The 17,832-nt window shown below is 45.4% G+C and overlaps 1 protein-coding gene across 1 annotated transcript in view; it reads right to left on the reverse strand.

Moving 5' to 3' along the window:
- Positions 1–502: 502 nt before the first annotated feature.
- The window catches only part of COX10 (cytochrome c oxidase assembly factor heme A:farnesyltransferase COX10), a 96,360-nt gene continuing 79,030 nt past the window's right edge, over positions 503–17,832 (reverse strand). Inside the window, exons 6-7 of the mRNA XM_071764497.1 lie at positions 14,551–14,783; positions 503–2,755 (exon numbers count right to left, since the gene is read on the reverse strand). Of these exons, the coding sequence (XP_071620598.1) occupies positions 2,313–2,755; positions 14,551–14,783 (676 nt within the window). The 3' untranslated portion in view covers positions 503–2,312. The remainder of the gene's footprint in view (positions 2,756–14,550; positions 14,784–17,832) is intronic.

The raw sequence follows: 17,832 nt of genomic DNA on the forward strand, positions 1-17,832 counted from the left end.
AAACCCATTTATGTTTCACATTTTGGCCGAAGAAATAGTGATGACTGCTCTTCAAAACTGAATCACAAGCATCTCCTTGGGACCTTCAACTGAAACTGAGATTTAGGACAGCACTCCCTACTTGCACACCATCCTGAGGCCTGGCTCTAAAATGACTTAGGAGAAAACCAGAACCCTCCTGCTTCATCACCACCTTCTGGCCCAGAGAGCAAAAGCTGTGAGTTCTTGTGAGCCATCTGCTCTTTTCAGGTTCCTCTTCCAGCTAAAGGTTGACCAAATTCTGTGGTTTAGCACAAACCCTTCCCACTCTCATCCAACTTGGTTTCAGTGTGCTTTTTGTACAATCAAACCACATTTCACAAGCTGTTCTTGCTCTTGCAGTGATCAAGAACAATATTGCTGCTGTGAGAAATGCCACAAAAATTATCAGATACCTTTGCAATTAACTGCACTGGACCAGAGCTTCCATCATAAGTGAATTGTTCAAAACAGATTCCCAGCATTTATGTTGTGTTTTTTCCTTTTATTGTAGAGAAGACTGGATGCATATTTAAAACAAATGCAGGAGTTGCACAGTTTCCAGACATTTCTACAAAGTGTTGCCCACAGTACAACAGATTCTGCCAGAGAGACAGTGAGAGGGAACTCAGTCCTGTCACTTGAGAGTCAGAAAATCTTGCAACTGTGTGGAACAGATGGTTCTGCTCCTGTGAGCACCTCCACCCAGAGAGCAGAGGTTACCCATGTCACTCCTGATTTACACCAGTGTAACTGAGACCAGAAGCTGGGGCTGCATGGTGAAAGCAGCCAGCGAGGATTTGATGTCAGGGTGATACACACGTGGTGGCAGATTTGTGACGTTTCCTGAAGGGCTTTATTTGGGATCAGACTAGAGAGAGTGCTTCCCATTCCAGGTGTTCCTGTATCTTTGGACTGATGCACAACTGTGCTGCTCAGACCCTATCCACAGGGGAAAGAAACCTTGGCGTGAAAACGCATCAAGTCCTAACAGGCACTAACTACCCCAGTAAGCTGTAGCAAAGTCTTTGTCTATCCTGGCTGCTGCTGTGGCTGGAAGCTTCCCTGAGGGACACAGCCAGCCCCAGGGAGGCTTAGGGTCAGCCACAGCTCCATAGTGGGATCACAAGCACCTTAGATTGTGGCTAGAAATGTTCTTCAGTGCATCAGTTAACAAAGAGAATGTGTTTTCCTAGTGGGACCATCCACAGTAGTTCCTTTTGAGAGACACTGGCTGCATCAGCAATTTCAACATTACAGTATTAGATAAAAATCCCAAACTTCTTTCCTGCAAAATGCATTTCCTCATCTATTACATACCTCAGACCCAAGGCCTTCTTCCTAAGCCACCATGGTGTGATATTAAATACACTGCAAACTCCAGCTGCAAGTCCAGAGCTCCTCTGAGGACTCTGAGACTGAACAGGCTGGCACACAACACATTAGCATAGAAAAGCCTTCAAACTACCAGATCTGCTTCTCCCTTCCTGCACCTTTTCTAAGCTTCACTGCCATAAAGGCAGCAGCAGTTTGTATCAGCTGAGGGGCTGACACAGAGGGCTCAAACTGGTGTGAAACCACAGAGCCTGAAATCCCCCGTGATGGCTGCACAGCAGAAGGGCTCAGTGTGTTCAAGGTATATGCTACAGAAGAGCTGCTCATCTGGGGGTTGTTTTATGCATCAGTGCTGATGTGCAGTGTGCCCAAAGGCAGTTTGCTTGACTCCTTTAGCATTGTGCCAGTTGTATGAAAACTAAAAATCTACAGGGGTGAAGGGGAAAAGTAACCGACTGGAAAACAAGCCTCAGAAACTGAAGGCTTCTGTGAAACATCAGAGTGGGGGCAAGAATCGAGACAAGAAGAGTTCACCCAACCCACCCTGTGCCTCAAAGCTGAATTTGGAAGGGATGCTTGGGGAGCAGGGGTGATAAATCATTCATCTGTCGCTTCCTGACCGAGGCTGCGGTGCCGGCGGTCAGCGAGTGTGCGCTTGTGACTTCCTAACTCAAAACCTACCCAGGAGGTGAGAGACCACACGACTCAGGGAGACTTTGGAAGGCCATCCCGAAGTGATGTGCTTCTGGCACGGGCTGGATGGGGATCCGTGCTGAGTGAACAGGCCTGAGGCTCAGGAAGGCTTTAAGCTCTAGTCCCTTGCAGAGGAAAACAGAAAATCATCGCATGAAGTGGTCGCGAGGCACAAATGATTCCTTCCAACAGATCCCCCCAGGCTTCCCCCTTGCAGTTCCTAAAACCACACCCGGGGTGTCACCAGGAGGACAAGCAGCTGACATTTAAGGCAACCCAATTCCCACCCCCCTCCCGTGTCTCCCCCCCAGCAGCTCTCCAGCCTCCTCCTTCTGGAGGAAGGGCTTCTTGCAGGTGAACATGACGAGCAGCAGCAGGGGCAGATGCCAGAGGCTGCAGAAGAAGAGCTTCCTGGAGCTGCTGCGATCCGCCTCCCTGTAGAACCGAAAGGCCAGGTAGGAGATGTAGAGGTTGATGGGGAGAGAGACGACGGGGAAAGTCCAAGTGGTGACCTCCAGCAGGGGAGCGAGCGCCGAGAGCCCCAGCAAGGCCAGGCAGTGCCGCAGGGCCACGCGGCGGCACAGCCCCGGGTGGGTGACGGACATCATGCGGTAGCCTCCCCGGGAGTAATCCTCCCTCAGCCCCCAGCTCAGGGCGTTGAAGTGAGGGAACTGCCAGGAATAAAGGATTCCTCCCAACAGCAACGCACCTGCAGGGAGAGAGGGAAGGGCAGGGGGGTTAGAGGGGCACCGCGGCAACCGAGGAAAGAGCTCGCGTCTGCGGAACCAAGCAGAAGGTGCCGTGCAGAAGACAGGGCACGTTGTGTAAGACAAGGCATGCTCTGGAAGATAAGGCATGCTTCCAAAGATAAGGCATGCTCTGTTTTTCAGGGCATTCCCCACGGTGGTTCTTCGGGTTTTGGAGCATTTAATTCAAAAAGCATTTCAAGCCGGCACTTCCTCCTAATGAACCATCGCTAATTGGTTTCTGCACCAGTTCAGTCTCTACCTGGGGGGAGATTGATGGAAATGAAGCAAAGCTGAGCAAGAGATTTTTTTTCCTAGGAGCCTCCAGCTTCCATTCCCAGGCTGCCAAGTTGGTGCATCCAGAGAAGGAAAAAAACCAACTGGTGAGCAGTGTCACATTGTCCTGAAACAGGGAGCCCTGCTCAGGGCCAGCAGAAAAAGAGGATAAAGCAGGAAAATACCAACACCCTGGCAGCCTGGAGCATGGTTGAGTCTTCTGTTTGCCCACCATGCTCAGGGGACAGGATCAGGGGCAGGTGGCAGAACTGCCACAAGCTGCTAATGAGGTGAGAGAAGATGAACTTTCTATTCCTTCCAACCAATTGTAGGAATTTCTAAGCAGTTTGATCAAGTAACTCTGCTCACACCAATTAGTTACTATTACATCTAAAGAGGAGCTGTGGAAGCACCACATTTTTCACAGTTATCCTCGGGACACAGCACAGGGCTTATCGAGACAGAAGCAGCTTACATCCTGATTTCAGCTTCAAGGAGGCCCTCAGACTAAACTCCCTTCACTAATGTTGTCTGAAGACACAAAAAATCCCCCAAGGCTGCTGCACATTATGAGCATTCCTGGATTTTCCTTTTGTTTGCCCAGCTCCCAAACACTCTGCTCTGGAGTTAACACTTTCCTTGCATCTCTCTTTTTCCATGAGCCCATTGTCTAAGGAAACAACTTGGGTTTGACCCATGGGTCTATCATTTCCTCAGTGGCTTGGCTGAACCAGAAAGAGCAACACTTAACACCACATGGGTTAATTAATGTATTTCAATTCTTTCCCAAGCTCTCACTTCTCACTCAGCCACTGCTTGGGCTCTAACAAAGACCAAGTCTCCATCCCCTGGCTGCCTCCTCTCCACCTCTTCTGGCTGGGTGTTCCTCAGGGCTCTGCATGCCTACTGCTCTTAAGCAGCACACCACACACTGGGGAAGTCCTGCAAGCAAGAATAATCTAAGTTTGTAGAAGAGCATTTTTTTCCCATACCTCATTACCCAGTGAAGGAACAGTCCATTAGACTTATGACAGGTTTCCAGACACTTATAAGATCCAGTAGCAGTATAAAAGATCTGTTTCACTGTGCTCTAAAATGAGTAACAAATACTCCACTAGGTGAGTGCATGCCTCTGAAAGATCACTACATTAAGGAAGGAGAAAGATGCTCATAAACTGGGCATGCAGCTTTCAGAACAACATTGCCTGCTATAAATTCTGGGTGATTCCCAGAACTTCTTCAAATCCTGCCACTTGATCCTACTAAAGTAGCTTTCAGGGTGGGGATTGCTTGGCACCTTCTCTACACGGGAAACTTTTAGGATGGTTCAGCACAGTGCACCCCAAAGTTACCATTCATTTCAGAAAATCATGGCAACAGAAGTAATTCTAGCCCTGACAAAATAGGATTTGATTCAGTTCTGCTGAAAGCTAAGGGAGTAGCTGTACTGGAATAGCTGAAATAACATTTAATCAAGGAGCAGTACTCCCAGCACCAGGAGAAATGATGGGGAAACCCTTCTTGCAATATGTCATTTTTTAGCTTCTTCCTCTTCTTGTAAAACACATAACCGGAGGCAAGACACTGAATTTGATAAACCTAAGAGAGGAATATTTTTCAAGTTTCACCTCTGAAGTGCTTTAGAGACATTAGCTTGTCATTTTTTATAACTTAGGGAAAGGTAAGCTACAATTACCCATCAGCTGAGGAAACTGAAGCTCTTGGATCCGGGGGCAGAGGACCAGCCAGCTTTTCATCTGCCATGTGCTGCATCCCAGCTGTAACGTGGCCTTTGCTTATTCAATTGTTCAAATGCTGTGTGCAGCCAAGCTCAAAACACAGCCTAAACCTCAAACACACAGAAACCTTCAACAGTTCTCTAACTATAATGCCATTAAAAAAAAAAAAAAAAAAAAAAAAAAAGACAAAAGTCTTCTGGAGAAACTTTTAAACACAACCAGACCAACTAAACTACTTGGGGCTGGGTTCCTATTTACAAAGCTCTGGTTTTTACACGCAAGCCTTTGGAATTTCATTACTTTGATTACATTACAGCCATTGAGATAATTGATATTTTACAGAGAAGCTGAGCAGTAAAACAATTTAATAGGCCATTACGAGGATTTGAACTGACCCCATCTTTTTGTTAGTTTCCCACGTGCCTCAGACATCCTGCAAGCCCCCAGCCCCTCGGGTTGGCAAGAGATTTTTGTCAGACCCATGGCTTGCACAGCACAGAGCACTGTACAGCAAGATTTAGCATCAAATGAGCCCACAGTAGGAATCCTGTCAAGCCCCGAGCAGAGGCTGTAACACTCATTAATTACTAGATGAATGGTAACAATGTCATAATTAGGTCAGCAGTGTTTTTCAGCAATCTTGCAGCGAGACCAACGCTGGAGAATGGGGCAAAAATCCTGCAGTCTGCTCTGCTGCTGCTGTGCAGCTCCCAGCAGTTTGGGAACTCAGTTTAATCAATGCAAATCTCCTTTTTCTCTGTGGAGTTTCTAATCCAGGGAAGCTCAGACGAGGCCCTTTGCTGCCATAGCAGGTGGGGCTGGCAAAAGCCAAGGGGGTGCGTGGGGAGTGGGAGCCAGAGAGCACCCAGGGACCCCCCCAGACCTCACTCAGGGTTCTCCACAGCACGTGGGAAACCTCAGCCCACGCAGACCTGAGTGGGATTTTGTGTTAGAGCTCTCAGCTTTTCTGCAAGTCTTTATAAACTGCAATGCCACAAGCACCTGGCTCCTGGAGATCCCAAAACTCTTTGGACTTTTTTGGAGAAAATTTTAACAATTTAGCCCATTTCTCACCACTTCCAAACTCTTCACTTCTCCAAGAGTGAGAGCTTGGAACAGCAGTGAGCAGACACTCACGAATCCTGGCAACTTGGCAGATGAGTTCTGCTCCATTTTAAGGCAAAAGTGAAGTCTATTTAGGCAACCAGGACCCAGGTCTCCAGGACTCTTTCACTCCTGAATGCAGAATGAGTATAAAATGTTTTCATGTGGTGTTCCTGTTGTTAATTCTCTTTGTGATGTCTTAAATCATCTGAAAAGTTCCATGACTGCAGAGAACCAGGTAAATCCTACAGCACTCACAGAGTTAAATAACAGGTTTTACCATTCATAATGAATTTTAAGGTTAAGCTATTCTTTTCTAAAATTCTTTCAGAAGTATTTAAATAGAAATCATGTATCTTCTTTTTAATAAACAAGAAGCTGAGATTTTTATTTTATTTTAATATCTAAGATAAAGTCAAAATGTCAGCTGGAGTTAAAGAAGGTAAAAAATGCTTCTTTCTTTCTGTAAATATATTTTTATCTATTAAAATACTGAAGCTTTTTAAACTGTACTTTTCCTAAAACAAACAGGACATTAAATTCCACAGTCATTTGAAAACTGCTTGGCAAGATGTTTTAAGGCTTGACAAATTTGGGTAAGACTTGGAAATATTTATGAGATGAGACTTCCAAGGGCAAGTAGTGATTCTGGGCTTGCAAACCACAGTGGCTGACAGTCCAGCTTTCAGAATTAAAAGAGCAAGAAGCATCCCCCTCTGAAGTGATGCTCTTCATGGTGTCAAAAAGGCCACAGGATACCTCTGAACTTTGATCAAAATTTCACACTTTATTCCTTTTAAAGCAATTTAGAGTAACCTCAGTTTGCTGGGTGGTCCAAAGCTCAGGTGAGGGAATAATGTCACCACCTGAGCCTGCTGAGTCCTTGGGCTCTCTGCTAAGAAATGCATCTGAGAGCAGGAAACTGGAAGATGTTTTATGGAGTGAAGCCCCTGTGGGGTGTGAGCTCTGCTGCCTGGGCCATGTGTGCAGAGGAGAGCAGAGCAGAACAGCTTCTTGTCCTGAGCATCCTGGGCTTGGGCTGGGATCAGGGACAAAAAGCTGAGGTCCCCAGTGTGTGTTCCCCAAACTGCTCAAGTCCTGCAAAGGATTCAGAGTTTGCTCCCAGCAATGCAGCAGCTACTCAAGAAAGAGTGGGCACCTCCAGCTGCTGAGCTAGCAGTGCCACAGAAAGCCTGCTGGGAGCATCCTTCTGAGCAAACTGTTTCACATAAAGCAGCCTGAGAGCTGCAAACCCATCTTCTTCATCCACTAAAGGGCAGAAGTAATGTTGGGATTCTGCTTGATTGCCTCATGCTGAGGATGCCACCCTCCTAAGCAGTGATTTGAAAGGTGCCTTGTTTGTGCTGGGGATACCTTTCATCATCAAAGAGCTTCAAACATGGCACATGGAGCAGTAGCAAGGATTTCACCTGCAGCTGAATTATTTCAGCTGTCTGCCTTAAGCAAGGAACAATAGTTTGGGATGATCCAATTGAAAAGCTCAAAAAAATTTTTTTTGAAGGTGATTTCTTCAAGAGCAGAAAAGGACTTGAGCTCCAAGAGGGTCCAGGCTGGAGCACAGCATGTGTCAGTGGGAGCCCCAGCTCTGGAGCAGGACCAGCACAGGCAGATGAACATGGGTCTGTTCTGCACAACTTGAGGCAAACGTGGTCAAGGTTATCTACAGAGTATCAGCATCATGTTCCTAAAAAGACATTGGAGATGAACAGCTTCCTCTTTCTTCTTATCCTTTGTTGTTCTTTACAGACAACACACATGGGCCTTCCCTCCACAGAGTGTTCTGCAAAATCTCTGGTATCACTTTTAAGCTCTAGACAGGACAAACACCTATTTACCTAATCAATAAAAGAAAAAAAAATAATGAAAGGGGAGCTGATCTGTAGCATCAGTTCAAGAACAGATTGCTCCTTCTGTCTTTCCTTTGGTGCTGCATATGTCTGACTGGGAAGTGGCCAACCAGGCATTAAAATAAACACAGAATGGTTAAAATATCAGCTCCAAAACAGATGTTGAAATCTTACTGCATTTCCCAAAGCTGGTGTTTACTGCCTTGGCAACCTAAGAATGCTGTTTTGCTTAAAGAACAATTTTAGTAATTCTTCTGCCTTGAATAATGTGAAGGAATTTTTAAATGATTTCCAGACCTTGGTAGCTCCCTGACTTATTAGAGGAAAGCACCAGCCTTTTGTCTCTAGGAAACTGGTCTGAGCTTGGCTGCTGTCAGGGGGGGGAGGCTTTGGTAGTCTAAGCTCAGCCTTTTACTGGATCATAGGCAGGAAACAACCACACACCGTTTTACTTGATAGCACACAACTGGCTCTCCTCCCTGCAAAGATGTTGAACAAATTACTCCTCTTTAATCCAGACAAGGCAGATTAGAGCTCAGAGACTTGACTTGGGCCAGCTGGATCCACCTGCTTGCAAGCAACCGTGCTGTCTCAGACCATATTTTTCACCTTTGCCACAGGAAATTTAACACAACCAGGCCAAAACTCTTCACTGTGGTCCTGCATGATTTTGACAGGGGATTGTGCTTGCAGGAAACACACTGGCTACATCCCCAAAGCTTTCCCTTTCTATCTTTTGTGCTCATTCACTGGTTTAACACAGTAGCCCTCCCTCAAGATTTTCAACTATGTGCAGCAATTATGGGGGTAAAGAAAGATTCTGAAGCCTCATCCAAGCTGTGTTGCCTGCTGTGGATTCAGTGTCAAATCAGAGACCTCAAGATTATCTGGGGGAGTTGCTGCAGCTTTCAGAGTGGTTTGAAGAGCCCTGTCCATAACACAGCTGGTTTATTAAACTGGTGGTGGCACTTTCTGTTTGGGAAGGAGATTCAGAAGGTCCAATCATTACTATCTTCCCTTCAGCTTGTTTCAGTGATGGAAAATGTCTATTAGGGTAAAACAAAACAACTGGCCTCCAATTACAAGTGTTCAGGATACTGTCCTGGTATAATCACTGCTGAGGAAAAAAGTTACCTATTATTTAATTTTTCCCATAGTCTTTGGGAGCAGAAAGGGGGTTAGCTCTTACCAAAATTTGCATCTCAATTTGTGATCACAAAGCCTTCTCAAACGCAAAGAAACTTGGGAATGACCAAACTGATGCAATTCCCCACTACTTTCCTGCTGTGGCATTTCCTACGTTAGCACCACAGCAAGACAAGGGCTGGTGGTTCCACTGGAAAACAAAAAGCAGATGCTGCTGCTTGAATCGGATGCCACGTGAGCAGCTCAGCAGCCTTGAGATGGAAAAAAGGGAAAAGTAATGTTTCTAAAGCTCTACACAAGGTCTCTGGGCTGCAAACAATGGTCCTGACTGTCAGTGTGGGCATGCACAGCCCTAATTGTGTGCCTGCAAGGTCATGTAAACGAAGGGCAAGGAGGAAAACACTGGAAAACTCAAAAGCTTCATGGTCATGGGTTTCAATAGCTGTTTCTTTTGAAGGATGGCACAAAAGGGCTTGTGGAACAGGAGTGTCTCAGAGCTGTGATAGACTTCTCTGCTCCAGCACATAAAGGGCAGGGGATGCTGGCTGTGTGTAGGGATTGTCTGCAAAACAAAAGGAGGATCCTTGGTGTCCCCCAGGAATGGGAAATGAAGTTGACAGTGGGGTTTTTCACCTCGAGGGAGTGTTCCTGGCCTTTAACAGGAGGAAAGGAAGTGGGTCAAGGGTTGGACTTGCTGACCTCAGAGGTCCTTTCCAACCTGGCTGATTCTCTGAAAGCAGAAGTCCTCAGGTCCACTCACTGTGCAGAGAGAAGCTGTGTGCATGTGGCTACACACAGGAGTGAACACTTCTTGTTTGCCACACAACAGCTGCTCACAGCCCAAAGCCTCACAGGGAAACATTTCCAGTGCACAGCAGGGTGTGGGACAACACCAACACCACAAATCAGGTAACCCCTGAAACCCCTGCTCCATTAAAAGGGAGCCTGTTGGGTAAGATGAGCACACTGTCTCTGGACAGACTGTTTGTGATGTGCAAAGATGTTTAGGAAGTCTATATCAAAGGACCAACCTCAGCAGAGGATTGCAAACCTGCTGAGCCAGCCACAGCTTCCAGGCTCCCCCTGGGGCTCCCACACAGCCTGAGGGTGGGGGTCCCTCCTGCAGACCCCCTCCCAAACATACTTCTCCTGAGGGTGCTGTGTCACACACACAGCCCCAGCCCCTCCCCTTTATTTATTTTCTAAATAAAACAAAGACAAATTAAAACAAGGCTGTCCCAATCTAAGACACTTTGTTATCATCTCCAGAATCAGAAATTATGGATCATCTCCAGCTCTCTCAAACAAGCAAAAGGCCCCACCAGCCACACATAGGGCAGGGAGCCAGGTAAGGGGGTCAGTCCCCCAGGTGCCCCAGCAGTGGTACTGACATTTCTTTTGTCTCTTGTGAAGATGGACAGGGAGAAAAAAAATAGCCCACTGCCTTTTGTCCTAAATTCAGACCAGCTGCTCACTACCACTGCCCCTCTGCCTTGGTTTTTACCCCCACAGTGCACACCCCTGGGCCCCAGCTCCCAATCCTCATATGTTGGTGACACAAATACCTCCGTTTCCTCTAGAACAAACCACGGATTCTGTGGCCTTTCATCTGAGAAGCAAACCCCCCAAAACCTGAGTTTACCAGAGGGAGTTTATAGCCAGAGCCTCTGCTCCTGGGGCAGGATGCTGGAGCTGCCCTGCTTTGCTGGGCTGGCTTCCAGACCTGCTCACATCAAGGGGCTTGGAAAGCTTAAAAAGTGTTTCACTGGAAGGGACAAAAGGATCTCCAAGCTCATTTTGCACGCAATTAAGCTGTTGTTTTGCTTCCCTCCTCCTGGCAGACAAGTGCTATAGGAAGGTATGAGAGACTCCAGCCCTTGACAGGTTGGGGACAGCCCCCCCTCTCCCCTATTCTCTTTTTTTTGTTGTTGTTACTGAAACCATCCATCTGCCAAATGTCACTAGCTGATAAGAACTGCCCCTTTTAAATCCCCATTTGTAAATAGATGTTCGCTGACATAATTAATGTCTACCATACAACACAATTTGAATTACAAAGTAAAGGCAATTTAAAAATCAGCCTCCACATGATTACAATTGATACTCAGTCTATAAATTCCATAGCCCCGGGAATTATTTAAATTTTGGAAAATGAATGAAAATCAGTACAAGATGTCTTTCAGGAAAGCAGACCAGAAGTGGAGCATCTGAGATAAACTAAATAGTCTCTTGAGATAAACATTCTTTGGTGCTGTAATACCTATGGCTCCAGGCCACCATGGGTCTGTAATGTCTGCTATACTGTCAGGGCTCTTATCTGCTATGCCACTGCCACCTACTCAGAATAAATCCCCTTAACTGATAAGCACATTATGCTGAGGACCCCTGCTTGTCACTTCCATCTAGCTGGGTGGTTTCTAGGAAAGCTTTGGTGCTGGATTGCTCTGCTCCAGGACCTGGCCACAGCTCTCTGGCTGGGATCAAGCCTTGGGAGCACAGGCATGGGATGATGGGCAAGGGAAGAAATAAATGCAAAATGTGTGAGGCAAAATCTGGGCCCTTGGAAAAGGAGTCTCCCAGCTTCAGTTGTTCTGCTAACCAGAAATAATAAGTTTCAATTGGCAGCAAACGTTTCTTGCAAGCGAGCTGGGGAATTAGTCTGGGGAGAAACAACAGCAACACCAGAGTAATTTAAAGCATATAGATGTTGTGCCTCTCAGATGCCAAAATAAACAGCTCTGCTCCTTCCTAAAGAGGTCTGAGCAGAGGCTCAGCAGCAGCAGGGCACAGCCAGCAGCTTCCTGCATGGGCATCCAGCACAGGACACTCTGCCAGAGCTTTGCCTCTTTTTCCTGTCTTTAAACTATCACTTAGGGCTTTAAGTGAATTTCATTATTTTCTTGTTAGTCTTTCCTTTGCACAATCAGGAGGAATAATTGGAGGGCTTTTAGATTTACTAAAAAAAAAACCCCAAATCTCATTGGAAATCAATAGTACCACAAAGGAGCAATGAAATCTGCTTGCAAGGAAGCAAAGGTGTTACTGCAAATCACAGGCTGGCAGTTAAGTTCTGCATAAACACACCAGATATGTGATAGTGATATCCATGTGATAAATTACATTTATCACACTCCTTTGACCATCTCACCTGTGCTGGGCTCCCCCAGTGAGGAAATGTTAACATTCCCCATCTTTCATCAGTTTCAAACAGCTGCCATTAAAAAAACAAAAAAACCCACAACAAAGAAAACCTTATCTCTGGGATGATGTGGATATCTTCCTCTTTTGAAATGGGAGGTTTTCCCTAAATTACACTGGCTCAAAATCCAGGATTTCCAATCAGACTTAAGAGCATATCCTTAAAGTTACTTAGCAGGGGCAGAAATGGAAGCAAGCATCACTCTAAGCTCTGCAAAAAATGCAGAGCATAGGAAATAAAAGTAAGCATTTGCATCACTGGGAAACAGAAGAGTATCAGATTTTTATCTTACCTACAAGGGGCAAGAAATTGTCAAGATATTAACCTCTTCATTTAAGTTATAAATAAAAAAAGACAAATTAAAACAACTCTGCTCCAATCTAAGACACTTTTACCATCACCTCTCTCAAACAAGCAAGAGCAGCTCTGAACCCCACCAGGGATGTTACTGACCTGGCAGCCTGCAGACACAGGCCCTGGGGTGCCACACAGGAGCTCTAACACTTGGATACCCCCCTGACATGGTAACAAAAGGCCTACACTTAAATATTGCTTTCCCTACAACCAGCAACACGTACAACAATGTGGCTGCTGTGAGATTACAAGGAGAGAAAATGCACAGGAAAATGTAAACTCCCAAACCCTGCAGTTAAGTGGTGAGAACCTTCCTTCTCATTAGGTTTCTAACTCCCTCCCTTCACATTCCTCTTTGTTACCCAGTGAAATGATCAATCCTTTATTTTTTTTTTTTTTTTTTTAAACGAGGTGCAAATGCATTTTCACACCTCTGCTGAGAACTAGGTGAAGTCTCCAAGCTAATTACACATTATTAATGAGTTCACCAACTGCGGGTAGGCTGGGCAGAGCAGGGCTGTGGGGCTGCAGGTCCCACACTGAGAGGGTTTGATGCTGCCAGCTCCTCAACTCTCTTCTCCTTTCCAAAAGCACAACTTTTAACATTGCAAACCATAGAGCACAATTCAGTCCTTTCCTTCTATTTCTCTCCTTCCTTTTTAAAGGTGTTTGTGGGTTTTTATTTCTGGGGGGGAGTGGGGTCTTTTTAAATACTGAAATGCACTAAAATAACTCAATCAGGTCACCACTTCTGGGACTCCCCTGGTGTTTCTCATGACAAAGATCAGTACCAGCTCAGAAATATTTCTCTTGCTCTTAAAAGAGCTGCCTGGTCTCAGGCACCAAGTGGGGGGTGACTGGAGTTAAGTTTTAGCTACCCAGAACAACCAATCCAACATCAGGTTACACATCAGCTCAGATCATCATGTTCTGGGCAAAGTCCAAGTGGATTTTTAATTTATTATTTATTATTTTAAGAATTTTATTATTTTATTATTTATTATTTTAAGTTATTTTTTATTTATTCTCAAGACAGAGCTTCTAATGATGTCTGCTAAAGCCTCCTTAAACTGAGACACTGGTCTCATTTTATATATATGTAACATTTATAGGTCTAAACACAAAAGAAACTTTCTTAGATGCAAATGTTTGCATAGAAGTGATGGTAAAAAGCATCACAAAACCCTTCATCCCAGCTCTGTATTAGGTCTGTATCAGAATGTGTGGACTCCAAGCCAACTCAGACTGACTTTTTTGAGAAGCAAGCAGCAGAAAAGTGAAGAACAGTGTGCTACAGATTCTGCCCAGTTCCCAATGATCTCTGGTTAAAAGCCTTGTTGTTGAAAGTATTATTCCAGCCTTAAATATGCCCCACTGCGGGATGAGTGTGTGCTAAAAAATTCTAAGCAGAGCTGTTAATTGAACTTCATTAGTTTCTTCAGAATATAGCTATGTGGAGCCACTTTGATTCTTAAGTTTCTAGCTGGCAGGAAAAACAAGCCCTAATTGTGTCAGAGTTTAGCTGCTGAAGAGATCAGTGTTTTATGAGGGATGTAAAAATGGTTCACAGTTACTAAAATAGAAATCTTCGTTTGCTTTTCAAGGAGGGGGAGAAGGAACATTTATAACTTAAGAGTTTAGAAGTGGGCAATTAAGAAATACAGCAATAAATTAATCTTCCTAGGATATTTTCTGGTTTGTGGAAAGACAGTTAATAAACACATCTGGGAATTTTCCAGCTGAAAGCTCTTGACGTGTAAGTGGGTATGGTTTTAGTCCTGAAATTACATCACATTCTCTTCCCTGTGAACCCCAAAGACACTATTTTCCATCTAGGGTTTCAACAGAACCCAATCTTTCACCAGCTCACATTTGCCCCTGAAATGCCCCCATTCAGAGAACGACACAATCGTTCTGCTTCTTCAGCCCTCAGGGTACCATGCTGGGACAGATTTTGCCATGGCAAACAGCAGAAGCTGCTTGGGAAGCATAAAGAAGGAGGTTTACTGCTTTTGGAGGAAGTCTTTTGAGCTACCCCAAACACCTGCCCAGCTACACGGGGATGTACTCACCAGCATCCAGACTCCCCGTAGCCGCGGTCCAGCCCATGACGGGGGGAATGGCACCCACGACAGCTCCCACCCAGGTGTTGGCAATGCTCAGTCTCTTCATGGGGGTGTAACAACACGTGTACAAGAAAATGTTGAAGGCTCCCAGGGCCCCGGTGAGAGGGTTCACTCCCAGCACCAGCAGGGCAATGCCCGGGACCCCGCAGGAGGCAGCGAAGCAGACGGCGAGCAGAGGGCTGTGGGCAGAGAGCAGGAGACACACACTGAGCAAGAGTCTGACTGCTGCCCCTCTCCTTTTGTCCCTTCCTAAAAACTAGAATTGGATTTTGGTTGGTTTGTTGTTTTTTTTTTTTGTTTTTACTTGCCCAGCCCAAAGATTCCCATTTGACCCCCCCCATCCTAAGATTTGATCCCCCCATCCTAAGACAGCCTTTCAGGCTTGCTGCAGATCTGCAACTGCAGCTGATTCTTGCTCCTGTGATCACCAAATAAATTCAAGTTGTGCAGGTAAACAGCCCTTCTTTTCTCTTTCTTTTTAATCTTGTAGATTTCAACCTCTAGAAAAAGTACTTAGGGTTTAGAGTGAGTAAGAATGGTCATAACTTGTCAGATTTTTAACTGATTTTAATTATCCCAGGAACCCTTTGCCTGAAATGCAACTGGATTAGACACAACATTAGGAAGCATTTAGGAGGAAAAGAGTACATTCAATAATTTTGAAACTACATCAACAGGAATAAAGTATTTTTTAGCTTTACTGAAAAAAGGCTGAATTTTCTACATTCCCATTTAGCTCAGGCACTGTGCTAAGCAGGTGTAGCACACCAAAGCAATTCTATCAACAGAACCAAAATTAAAACTAATTACCTTCTAAGTGTGCCTGGAGTTAAGTGAAGGTATTTTAGGTTTGGGAAAAGCAGCAAACAAGAAAAAAAAGCAAATTATTTCTATTGCTTCCTACTGCACATCAGCTCAGGGAAGGCTGGAAATTCCTGTTAAAATCTGTAAGAAAGTGGCTGAAGCTGAATAAACCTCAGGTCTGGAGCAAAGGAAACCTCAGGCCTTAGGAGAAGCAGCTGAGGGAGCTGGGGGGGTTGAGCCTGGAGCAAAGGAGGCTGAGGGGAGACCTCCTGGATCTCTGCAACTCTCTGAGAGTAGATTCAAGCAAGGGAGGTTGGGTTCTGGTCCCAAGGAACAAGCAACAGGACAAGGGCAAACAGCCTCAAGTTGCACCAGGGAGGTTTAGGTTGGATATTAGGAACAATTTCTTCCCCTAAAGGGTTGTCAGGGCCTGTCCCAGGCTGCCCAGGGCAGGGCTGGAGTCCCCATCATCCCTGGAGGGGTTTCAGAGCCCTGGGGATGTGGGGATGAGGGACATGGGGTGGGGGTGGCCTGGGCAGTGCTGGGGGAAGGGTTGGACTGGGGGATCTGAAAGGTCTTTTCCAACCAAAACAATTCTATGATTCTGTAGTAAGTTCCACAATAAACATCCAGGTTGGATGAACAAGGATTTTTGGTTTGTTTCCCCAAATCCCACTTTCCAGGCAGCACTGTGATGCAACCCTAAGGAAGCTTCATTTGCTGCTCTCTTGTACCAGCTGGCCATGAGCTGCTGGTGCAGATCCCTTCACATGTGCTTGCTGGAGGGTGTCTGGTATGATGGAAAGAGAGAACCTAAATGCCACTAATAAACAATGTGGTGGGGGAGAGCTCTGGAAGGGAGGAAAATGCCATTAACTGACTTGCATTTAATAACCCATGTGGCTAAACACACACTTCTAGTCATCCATATCAGAGCAGAAAATATGTGTGCTTGCAACAAAAGTCCCCACGTGAAGTTTAGCCTTGCACGTTTTCTCTAAATGAAAACTATGCAGCCTTTGTATTCTGTGATCACTCTGCCCTCTGGCCAAATCCTTAACCTTAAAATATGTGTTGCAAGCACCGCTCCAACCCTCATAAGAAAAATTTGCTGGTGGGGATGAATTTTATGGGGAGTTTATCAGCAAAAAATCCTACCATTCAAATTTTTATTTTTAAGACTTTTGTTGGACCAATATGGTATGGAAAGCCTGAATAACTGGAAGAACTAAACTGAGCAAATCTAAGACCTGCCTTCAATTTAAATGAAATTGACTAAGTCATTTTATCCAGCTTTTCAAACCATCAACAGATTTCAGGCTATGGAGTGTGCACAGAGCACTTTTATTCTCCGGTGTTACCAGTCTCGGTCTCACCAATGCATCAGGAACAGAGGCAAAGGATGTTGCCATCCACTGACAGAGAGATTATAAAATTTGGGACCATTTCCAGGAGCTGCAGTGTGCTGGTTCTGCAGCCAGCAGTGCCCTTTTGCAGAAAGGCAACAAAACACAATCTGTGGCACAGAACTCCATCCTCTGGAGATGGGGCCCTGCTGGAGTGAAATCCTGACTGGCTTTGGTTAAACAAATCTATCTTGATTGATTCCCAAATAAAATACAGTCAGACAGTAAACACAATACACACTCTTGAGGTGACAAAAGCCCAGCTTGACCCTAGTGCTGCGGGGCTCGGAGACATAAAGGAGGACAGGGTCTGACCTGATGCAATGAGCACTCCTCTCACTAATCCAAACCTCCTCACTTCAGCTGAATCCTACACCCCACCAGCTGCTCACAGAGTGGCAGATCCCACTTCATGCCTCATGGGAAAGGGAGGTGAAGGTTGGGGGTGCAAAGCCCTGCCCCATGGTTGAGCCCAGCATCATCACATCTCCCCCACCTCACTTCCCTGCAGCTGTGGTACCCCTGGGGTGGCAGCTGCATCCTACCTGCACATCCAACTGATGGATTGGAAAAGCACCTTTAAAAAAATGAAGCTTTATCAAAAGGGAAGGGTGAAGTTACCTGACTGAGACCTTTAAAAAGTTGATCTGGTCCTGGTGGATGCAAACACATTTTTGTTTCTCAGTTTCTTTCTTTTTGCTTCTTTACAAGGAAGTTTCTGGAGGCAGTTTCAGTTTGGTTTGATTAGTGTCTGTAATTCTCCTCATGATCTCAGGGGAGGACATCAAGTCAATGGTGGCTGCTCTTCATAAGCAGATAAACTACATTACTTTTAGACATCCTGAAAGTATCACATTTTCTGCTTCCCTCCAGTATTTCTGTAACAATCAAGAGCTGTACAATTCTTCTAGAAGAGGAATTATCTGACTTACAAGTGCCTGCCTCTGAAACTTCAACTGGGATCAAAACCTCAGACTCTGATCTGTTAATTCAGCTTTGTTCTTTCTGCCCCTTAAAA

Source organism: Heliangelus exortis, chromosome 20, assembly GCF_036169615.1.
Source record: "Heliangelus exortis chromosome 20, bHelExo1.hap1, whole genome shotgun sequence".
In the NCBI taxonomy this organism is placed as follows: domain Eukaryota; kingdom Metazoa; phylum Chordata; class Aves; order Apodiformes; family Trochilidae; genus Heliangelus; species Heliangelus exortis.